General features: G+C 28.3%; 2 protein-coding genes across 2 annotated transcripts in view; both read left to right on the top strand.

The window, feature by feature from the left end:
- LOAG_09102 (hypothetical protein) overlaps positions 1–5285 on the top strand; it is a gene marked incomplete at its 3' end in the record, with an annotated part of 6993 nt that extends 1708 nt beyond the window's left edge. The window contains exons 2-10 of the mRNA XM_020447856.1: positions 1637–1810; positions 2004–2173; positions 2727–2805; positions 3207–3416; positions 3544–3708; positions 4067–4123; positions 4407–4560; positions 4682–4884; positions 5193–5285. Coding sequence (XP_020301953.1) covers positions 1655–1810; positions 2004–2173; positions 2727–2805; positions 3207–3416; positions 3544–3708; positions 4067–4123; positions 4407–4560; positions 4682–4884; positions 5193–5285 — 1287 coding nt within the window. The 5' untranslated portion in view covers positions 1637–1654. The remainder of the gene's footprint in view (positions 1–1636; positions 1811–2003; positions 2174–2726; positions 2806–3206; positions 3417–3543; positions 3709–4066; positions 4124–4406; positions 4561–4681; positions 4885–5192) is intronic.
- Positions 5286–8449: 3164 nt separating this feature from the next.
- On the top strand, positions 8450–10646 carry LOAG_09101 (hypothetical protein; the record flags this gene model as incomplete). Its single annotated transcript, XM_003144630.2, has 3 exons — positions 8450–8743; positions 9484–9922; positions 10501–10646. The coding sequence occupies 3 exons, from the start codon at positions 8450–8452 to the stop codon at positions 10644–10646; spliced, it is 879 nt and encodes a 292-aa protein (XP_003144678.2).
- Positions 10647–11081: the final 435 nt, after the last annotated feature.

Raw genomic sequence — 11081 nt, 5'->3', positions numbered from 1 at the left:
TAATAATAATAATAATAATAATAATAATAATAATAATAATAATAATAATAATAATAATAATAATAATAATAATAATAATAATAATAATAATAATAATAATAATAATAATAATAATAATAATAATAATAATAATAATAATAATAATAATAATAATAATAATAATAATAATAATAAAACTGCTGGTAGTAAAAGACGATTGGAAGAATGAGTTGAATTTGGTTGTCACATTAGCAGTTAGTAATATCTATCGTTAGATCAACCGTTTTGTAATATTTTTGCATGTCTGAAATAGCACATCATCTCTTTTGCATGCAAGATTTCATGTTTTGAATGTTTGCGATAAAATTATGAAATGATGTGAGCAACCAATCATTTGTTTTCTTCTCCAATGAAAACAATGGTTACATTGTAAAATTAAAAATTTCAAAAAACTCTAACTGGTGATAGATAAGTTAATCATTGGATAAACAAAATAAGTAAATACATACAATAATTCAAATGAATTTTTAATTTAGGTGCATAATTTCACAAATGTTGCATAGAACTATCAGTCTTTTTTTTTGTTATCTGTCGCATTAAATCATTATCTTTTGAACTATATTTCATTGAGTATCCATCCCCTCTATTCATATATCAAAATTATCATTACTTTTATATAACACACTCAGACGAACTCCACTTATATGTATTGAATGCAGTAATCAGTTATTACCAATTTCAAATCCGCAATTATTACTCGAAGGCTATTATGATGTTATCCCGAATTTCTTCCGTTCCTAGAGCAAACTAACATTTCCATTCACCTCCTTGCCTTTTAACAAACTACTTTTTTTTGTTAGTTAATTTGTGTCATTAAATATACATGACGTATGTGAAGCATGATACCGGAAATTAATTAGCATAACATTATTAAACATATAAGATTAAAAGTTTGTGAATGAAAAAAGAGAAAATTCACAATATTTAAATGCTATGATTACTAAATACTACCCATAACACTAATTCAGGATATTCTGATAATTCAGGAGAGGAGGTGCTGATCTAAGAAACAAAAGCACAACAGCCAGAGAGTTACTGTATGAAGAATAAAATGTCTACTGTTGGTCACAAATTGATAAAAATATGCAGCCTTGATACAGTTTAAGTGATGATATGATAATTCACAGATTTTATCATTATGAGTTTACTAGTATGTTGGAAATAACTTTTAATAATATCTACTATTAATAACATGATGCGAATGACTTCCAATATCTGTTATCGATCATATATGATCTCATATCTTGCAATACTTTTTTTTAATTAGCAATAAAATAATTGATAGAAGTGCGGAATTTGAATTCAATTTAAATGATGATTCACCCATTTTATTGAATCATTAGGAATTCATTTGTATATTGGAAAAAATTAATAAATGTTGACTTCATGAAAATAATGTTTACTTCTAATAATGTTTATTTCATGAAAAGTGTGAGGAGAAATTTTGAAAAATATATGAAAAGGAGTAAATTTAATTAACTGAAGTTAGAGTATTCTAGCCAGGCAACTTCCCATTATCTTATCATTCCATTATCATCAATAACAAAAATTTATTTTGTTTGGAAATGATTTCAAATTTAAAATTAACATAATATAGGGTTTATTCGATGAGCAAATGTACGATAAGAATACACTACCATCAGATGATTCAGTTGAAGTGGTAGTGGAAGTAACTGTACAAAGTATAACAGAGATCAGCGAAATAACGAGCAGTTTCAAAGCAGACATATGGTTCAGCCAAATATGGCATGATCGACGACTTGATTTTAGGGTAATTTATGAAAATTTTACCTAACACATATCTTTTTTTTTTTTTAATATACCATATCGAACACTTCCCAGTCCTCCGATAATATAAACCACATTCGACAAACATAAGTTTTTAAAAGGGTTTGAGTCATGTGCTTATTATCTGAAAAAAAAAATGGGAACTGTGACATCTATAATAACAATGTCACTTTTAGCATTTAAATTACTGTTTGACGAATTTATCATTGGCCGCTCATAAGTTACCCAATTTGTGGACACCAAATGTCTGTGTTGTTAACAGTAAAAAAGTAACAGTACATACATCACCATCACAAAATATTCTTCTGTTAGTATTTCCTAATGGAACAGTATGGCTTAATTACAGGTACAATTATTTACTTTTGATACAATCAAAGAGTCCACAGAAAAAAATATATTTTCCAATTTATAAAATCCACTTTAAATCCTAATACCAATTAGGATTCAAAAATCAAAATCCGAGTTTTTTTTTTGCACTCCTTCTTAGAAAATTCCAAATAAAGCACTATTTTTTAATTCTAACAAGTTTCCTCTTTCTTTTTTCTAAATATTTTTTTTTTCAATTGATTTCAAGTCATAAATAAAAAAAAAACAATTCGTATTCACAGCGAAAAAATTGTCGAAGTTTTTCTTTTTTTTCTCAGTATAAGCTAGATCTTTATAGAGTTTTCCCCAGTTATTAAAGCATTAAAAAATAAAATAAATCAAAAGAAAAAACAGTTAACCTGACCAAATGTAAAGCATTAATAATTGTTGCTTTTTGATTGATGAAATTTCATTTCAAATCAGTATGATGTAATATTTCATATCGATATCTTAGAGTAATCAATTTAGACAGCAAACTGATAAATGATTAAACTGTGTTTGGTTTCTAACTAAAGGATGATGACAAACTTCAGGGTCAGTTTACAAGGACCATGCCAACTTGATTTAACTAATTTTCCCATGGATACACAACAATGTAATCTCATCTTTGAGGTAGTACTATTTATTAGAAATATTACATATTTATTCCATCGATAATCTGATCGCTTATGGATTAAAATATTCCCTTCAATTACGGCATTCTAATGTCCGGTAATATAATTATATCCTAATGTCCGGTACTGAACTGAAAATTTAGATAGGAATTTGTAAACATATAAATGTTCCGTCTAATAGGCAATTTAATAACTCACATTATCAGTATGAAAATAACAAAATTTAATGAGCAATGAAACTTTCTGGTTTGGCAAAATTGTCACTGGTTTCATAACTTTTAAACACTTAAATGAATTAAATGACTGTAACCAGTTTCAATAAATAAGACATGAAGTACCAAAAAAAACAAAACAAAACAAAAAAAAACGGTTAAACAATCGAAAATGCTTTATTTGCAGAGTTATTTATATAATACGGCAGAAGTGAGAATAGTATGGCGTGATTGGGAACCCATATCAATTCCTGATCCGAGTAGTAAAAATCTGCCTGACTTTATACTTACACGTATTGAAAACAAGAGCACAAAACTTTATTATACAGCTGGTCAATGGGATCAATTGGAAGCTGTTTTCATTTTCCGTCGTCTCTATGGATATTACGTTTTACAGGTAATCGATGTTTCAGGTAACAATAAAGTTAATATATAAGATACTGACTAAATAATGTGATAATCAAGCATTTACATTTTTTCTCAAAATTAAATTAAAGATACATTGTTTAGTGTCTTTCTTCTAGGCTTATATGCCTACATATTTATCAGTATTCATATCATGGATAGCATTCTGGATTGATACAAAAGCATTGCCAGCACGTATAACACTCGGTGTTAGCTCATTGATGGCATTAACTTTCCAGTTCGGTAATATTGTCAAAAATTTACCACGTGTATCATACGTAAAGGTAAGATTGAAGTTTCACATTAAATTAATTTTTCCATATATTTTCACAATCATTTAATTTCCAATTTATCCTTAGTAATAAATTAAAAATAAAATTAGTAATATTTGGATACCTTAAAGGTAAAACATTTATTAGCGATAATTTAGTAGAACTTATAGTGTCTAGTTCTTCGTTATACTGACAAACAAATGAACAAGCTGATTTCATATGTAAAGTTTCCAAAAGTTCTCTTTTTTAAACTAATAATTTTTGAAAAAAAAAGGAAAACTTTCAAGCCATAATATAGTACGAAAAAAAAGATATTTGAGTATTAGGTAAACAAAAACAATTGCATATTTGACCCAAATTCATTATTCAGGCACTGGATATATGGATGTTTGGTTGTGTTGGCTTTATCTTCCTGTCTCTTGTCGAAGTAAATTACTTAATATTATAATATAATTAAAGGACAATGCATCCTTGTTCTCATCCTGACTATTCCATACCAAAAAGGGCAAAATCAAGCATGCAAGATTGTGCTCAACTGATTTGTTAGATGTACATAGGCATCTGGATTGAGTTCTCAATCTTCCCCATAATAAGTACGTTACACAGCAGCGTGACAGAAGCGGTGAGATGAAAATCTGATAAGCCGATAATCGAACTCAGTCTCCAACTAAACAAAGAATAAATTAACCGAATTGTTTGTTGTTTTGCAGCTGGCAATTGTTGGCTACGTAGATAAGCTAGAATTACGAAGAAGACGCGTACGAGTTCGAGAATCCAACTTTCGAACCCACACCGAACCATGGAACATGAAATTGACAAGAAATGATTCACGTAGAAATTCCAGATTTCCATCATCAAATACAAGTAAGTTAATTGCTAAGTACTATGCAAATGGTAAAATAACAGCAAGAACAATATTAATATTATAATATTGATTAGTTGTAATATTAAGTAATAATATCAATAGTTCTAGAGTATATTTCAGATAGCCCAGTGAAAGCTTTACAACAAAATGGGTCATTTCTCTGCTTGAATTCAGATAACCAGATTATGCATGATAATAATAGCAGTTTCGCAACACTCTGGTCATCCAATTATCCACCCAGACGAATACAACGGGAAAATTCTTTCCGCCGTATTTCAAATGCTGAAAAGCCGAGAAAAACGGACGGAGAAAAAATTGACGAGGTAATTGCTTTTTTATCAATCAGTTACTTGAAGTACTTATGGGTTTTAAACCTTTACTTTCCAAAACCTCCACCAAGATTTAAGTTGCACTTTAATTATATATAACCATCGGAGGGCTAACCAAACAAGTGAACTGAACCGGATGAACTACTTGCTGATCTGAATTAAGATGTGAAGAAGGCCCACATATAGTAATGTAACAGATTTATGATTGAAAATTGGGATTTTATGAAAAAAGAGAAAAAGGGTTAAAATTAAAAATTACGAAAACTTGCTCGTTATAATGCCTATCAAAGGATGATTTTCAGATTTCTGGCAAAACTTTTCCGTTGTTATTTATTGCTTTCAATACATTTTATTGGTTTTACTACATCGGATTATGCAAAACGTTGACAAAATAAACTTGCCTTTTTGTCACAATTTCATACAGCAATTCATTTCTTGAAACAAAAATATTTAAATGTAATAACTGAAAGAAACAAAAAAGAAAAAATATAGAACTTTACTAAATGAAAACGGATGAATCATCCCAAAGTGTCATCAAAAGTAGGGCCTTCCCTATATACTATATGAAACTCGAGAAATTTAAGTAAAAAAGAAAAGAAGATGGGACAAACTAGGTTAAAATGACTATATTTGAATGCAGAGAATGATGGGATAAAGGTAATTAAAAAATTGAATTTCACGTCAAACTTTAAAAAGTAAGAATTTCAGTAAGGAAAGAAGCGGGGTATTACATTTCGACAATGCTGTGATGTTGAGATTCGGAAGGATAGTAGGGAAAAAATTGGATTTACAACTGTATAAGTGTCATATCATTCTTCAAGACTAGCTATTATACGGTGAACAGAGGGAAATACAACTCATCAGTGTAGTGTACTGTAGGAGATAGGATCGTTGCTTCCCTATGCATAACAAAGGAATAACTTCATGCTAATAAGATTTTTATTGGTAATATACAACTGAACTATACGTCCCAATTACTTGTAGCTAAACAATATCATTAGCCTATTACCACTAACGTCATCCTTATCAACACACACCACTTGGCTTTGCTCCAAAGCGGATTGAAACGCGGTCCATTATCACACCTCGCAATGAAACGTTCTCTTCCCAAGGCAGTTCAGAGGATTTATTAATAGTGGAATGATCTGTTGATTCATTCATTTGCTGAGTGTCAATATTGCGATAGCATTGATACTAGTATTGGTGAAGTGCGGGGAAGTTTCCTGAGTATATGCGGGAAATTTACGCGAGGTAAGCTTAATCCGAGTAATTAATTTATTGGATTTACCAAAGGGACAATTCAAACTAAATATACAAATAATGAAGAAATAAATAGAAAGAAGTACGAACAATTTTGTTCACTTTCCTTTTTCTTTAAAAAAAATGATATCGTTTTCAATTAATTAAAATAATTTATTCATTTTATATACAAAGAGTAGTGAAACTAACCTTAGTAAACTGTTACACTTAACACTAGTCCAAACCTTCAATGGTATTAAGAGTGATAGGCCTTACTCTACACTTTTCGCCATCATTAAGGATTATAGGCCTTATACTCGACACTTTTCACCACTATTAAGAATGATAAGCCTTACTTTACACTTTTCATCATTATTAGGAATGATAAGCTTTACTTTACACTTTTCACCATCATTAAGGATGGTAGGCCTTACCCCACACTTTTCATTATTATTGGGAATGGTAGGCCTTACTTTACCCTTTTCACCATCATTAAGGATGATAGGCCCCACTTTACACTTTTCACCATCATTAAGAATGATAGGCCTTACTCTACACTTTCCACCATTATTAGGAGTAATAGGACTTACTTTATACTTCTAACTATTATTAGGAATAATAGGTCTTACTTTACACTTTACTAGTTCAAACTTCTAATGATATGTCTTACTTTATCATTACAACATTTAATATCATTGTAATAAATGATAAGAGCAATCAGCAAGGAATGAAATGATTTCAAGTATTCAAGTTGCAAAGTTAGAAAGATTCAGTGAAAGTATAATGGTTAACAGATTTATAGATAAATTTGTTAAAGGTCACGAGATGTTAAAGGTCAATGATACATTTTTACATCATTTATTCTTTCATAGACTCTCTACCATTCAATGGTTTATAAACTTTCTAGAAGATATTGAATTGTTGAAATGGATTACAATATTAGGTGCATGTTATAGATAATAAAACACCTGTTAAATCTGAAAAAAAAAAAGAAAATTAATCAATTTTAGATCATAATTAAGAGGTGTAAATTAAAATTAATAAATATTATTATTTATTTATTTCCATCAATATTTATGCATCCTACATTTATTGGTATTATTTTATTAAAATAATGAAACTTTACCAATATTAACTTTAATAAAAATGGATAAACAATGAAACTTTGCACCTATTGATTTTTATTCAGCGGAAAAAAAAAAGTCACAAATTAATTCATCAAAAGTTATTTTAATAATTGATATGTTCATATCACTTAATATATTTCAATTAATTTTCCATCTCTCAATCAGCATCCTGTTATTTTTAACCAGAAATATAATTTTTAAAGAGTATTTTTTTTTTTTTATTGTAAATTGATGAAATGCAAAATAACCAATAATTATAATTTCGGAATAATTCATACAATTCCGGCTTATTTAATCAGTTATCGAAGTCTTACTTTTAGCATTGCGCTTTCATATCAAATATTTTTACATCATGTATTTATTTAATTATCATATTATACACCTGTAATATTCTTCCTTTAATTGATGATAATTTCTGATATTTCTCGTAACTAATTAATCGTCTCTTGTTTCTTGTCTTTCAACAAATCATTGTCAAAGTGTGGATGAAATTCTCAATCATCTATCTAATTATCATTAATCTGGTTATCATTTGTTCAAATTGAGCCATAATTCTTTTTAAAATTTACAATGACAACAGTTTCATAATGCTAGAGGTCAAAAGTATAAAAATAAGTTCAACTACTATGACTCATTAATTTGACCTAAAATAAATGGCGCAAATTTGTTTGCTATGATTTGCGCGATTATCTTTCATTCAAAATGTATCAAATTTTAATTCTTTAAGCGGGAAAATTTTTTTTACAGAATTTAGATTTTTTTTTCCATCGATCATATAATGAACGATCAGAGCAGGTCAAGAAAAAAAAGAAAAAAAAAAAAAAGCGGTATTGATGAAAAGCGCTATTTTTGGTGGCGCTATTTGTTTCCATTTTCTTGCATTCGTCTAACATTGTATTGAATCAGTTTATTGGGAAGGTTTTTATGATTTAGGTAAGAAATTTTATAATAAAAATAATATCATTTAATAGAAGTTAGGTATTTAACAAAATATTGCCGAATTTCATGACGATCAAATGATATCATAATATATCATATGGTGGTTTAAAATAGAAAGTAATGATAATATTTCAATAACTGATAAATTTTTCATTTGGAAGTTTTTTTTTCTTTTACTAAATTTGTTAATTAAAGTTTTCTTTTAAAATAAACCAAATTTGTGTAAATTTATTTTCAGTTAAAACATTTATAAAATGACTCGTAAGAAGAGCAAAGCCTCAAAGGCAAAACATAAGAAAACCAACCGGAAAATTTTATCCGATCCGACTAAGAAAGAAATCAGTTTTGGACCATCCACATCAAAATCATTTGATCCGGCAACATCTAGTCAAGGATTATTCAGTAATAAATTACTTGGGAAAAATGCCGAAGAACGGAAACGTAAAGTCAAGCAGAATTTTTCGAAAGTGCTAGCATCAACTTTGGAATATTTAAATTTTAATCAGAAAAATAGTGTACCGGCCGAAGTTCTGATGCTATTATTCACCGTAAGATATATTTATTTCGTATAAGATTAAACTAAATTAATAAGATAATTGTCACAGTTTAATCGACATTTCTTAGATGACATATGCGACAATCGCAATATCTTAAAGATAATCCTAATCCCAAACCAATCAGTTTATTTGAAAGTATGCGCTAATGTCATCTAAAGCATGCTAAAAAGAGTACTGTAGCACTGTTCGGTTGTTTTATTTGCACATATTTTCCTAAATTCTATTTTCATTCTGATTAAATTCTCATCAATACATTTTATCCAATTATATCCATTGAATCATATTTTTTCTTGAAATTGTTAAAATTATTGGGACACTTCGTTATGTCCATTTCTTAATGATATATATATGATATGATATGGTCATTTCGTTGTGTCCATTTCTCAATGATATGACCATTTCATCATGTCCACTTTTCAATGATATGTTTTACCAAAATATATGCTTAGAACTAAAATTCAATCTAATGATACGAGAATTTCAAATTTATTATCCTAACTTTCTGGTATTATTTTAGGAATGTAAAATAACACATTTTAGTGTAATATTTCACTTTTTTTTTTAATTCTGTTAATTGCAGAGAAATGATTAAATTAAAAGTATGAATACATTTTTATTGATTTTATTGTGAGTTAAAATTTACAATTTAAAAATTTTTAATATTTTTAATGGTACTACAAAAGTTTTGAAATATTTTTTTTTAAAAAAAAAAAAAAGAGAGGCTATTTTAGAAGGATAGATGGCGCATAAGACCAAAGGTATTGATGCCAAATTGGATCAAAGTATACAATAAATTTGGTCGAATTGATGGACCAGGATTTAATTATATGCGAAGAGATTATCGTAATTTGAATAGCCAAACTCCAATTGATGATAATGATGTCATTAAAAAATTTCCATTTGAATCAGAGCTGAAAAAGGAATCAACCAGTGTTTTAATGGCCGCATTAAATAAGAATAGTGAAGTTAACGCAAAAACGGATGTGAAAACCGGACGAACCGTTTTAAAAACGAATGTAAAAACTGGAAAGAATACAACAAAAATGGATGAGAAAACTAGCGAAGAGGATTTTTATTTTAGTGATGATTTTAGTGAAGATGAAGATGATAAATGTAGTTTACCAGCATCTCTATTAAATGAATTACGACAGGTTTGTATCAGGGAATCAGGTAGGTAAACTATTTATAATTTGATCAATCTAATAAGAGCTAATGTTTATTGATATGACCTATCATGATACAGTAATTAAGTTAATTATCAAAACAATTTAGTATATCTACATAGTAGAGATAACATGATATGTTAAAAATATCAGCAATTAAATGCTTGATTAGATTAATATTGCCAATGCTTAGGCTAAGGCTACTTGGCTAAGTTGCCAATTATTAGGCCAATTTTTATTTCGATATCACTGATCTATTCATTCTATCGAAATTATACAGCAAAATATATAAATATTTATTTTTATTATTTTAATTTAATGAAAAAATGAGAAAGAATGGACGAACAGTAAAGTTTGTAAAATGTTTTAGGAAAGAAAAAAAAATTGTGAAAATTAATAAAATGGAATGATTTACAAATTTGAATTTTTAATTTTAAATAAATAAACAAAAAGGAGACGAAAGATATTGTTAAAATTAGCAAATGCAATCATTTATGAATAACAAATCGTTTTTTTTTTTCTGAAACTTTTGGTATATCTCAGGTAACAAGCTATTTGTTAGCAATTAATTTTGAAATATTTCAGCTGCAGCTAGTATTGCTATTGCACTGGTTTCCATAAGCGCAACTCTAATGTTACTTAAACGTTTGTTTATTTTTGAAAAGCATCAGGTGAGTGTTATAGCATTTCCACAAAGAATAATGATAAATAATGATAGGAAGAAAGAGTGATAGCAAGAATGATAATAAATAATGATAAGAAGAAAGAATGATAGCAAGAATGTTGATATGAAGAATGGTCATGAAATGATTCCATTAGAATACTATTTCATTTCTTATTTATCAAATTTGTACGAAACATTTTTATCAATAGCTATTAATTTTTCTATTATCTTCATTCGGAATATGTTATCCGGATAAAGGTTATACGCAAGGGAATATTCTGGCATTTTCTGGATGAAGGATATATGCAAGGGAATATTCTGGCATTTTCTGGATGAAGGATATATGCAAGGGAATATTCTGGCATTTTCCGGATGAAGGATATATTCAAGGGAATATTCTGGTACATTCGGGATAGAATTGAAAGTATTATTTCAGATGGTAATTGAATGGGAAATAGCTAAGAAAGCATTTTGTTTACGAAACATAAAATGGCAAGAAGTA

The sequence above is a fragment of the Loa loa genome (assembly GCF_000183805.2).
Source record: "Loa loa unplaced genomic scaffold supercont3.100, whole genome shotgun sequence".
Lineage (NCBI taxonomy): Eukaryota > Metazoa > Nematoda > Chromadorea > Rhabditida > Onchocercidae > Loa > Loa loa.
Note: the sequence above shows the minus strand (reverse complement) of the source record. Positions and strands in the feature narration are given on the sequence as shown.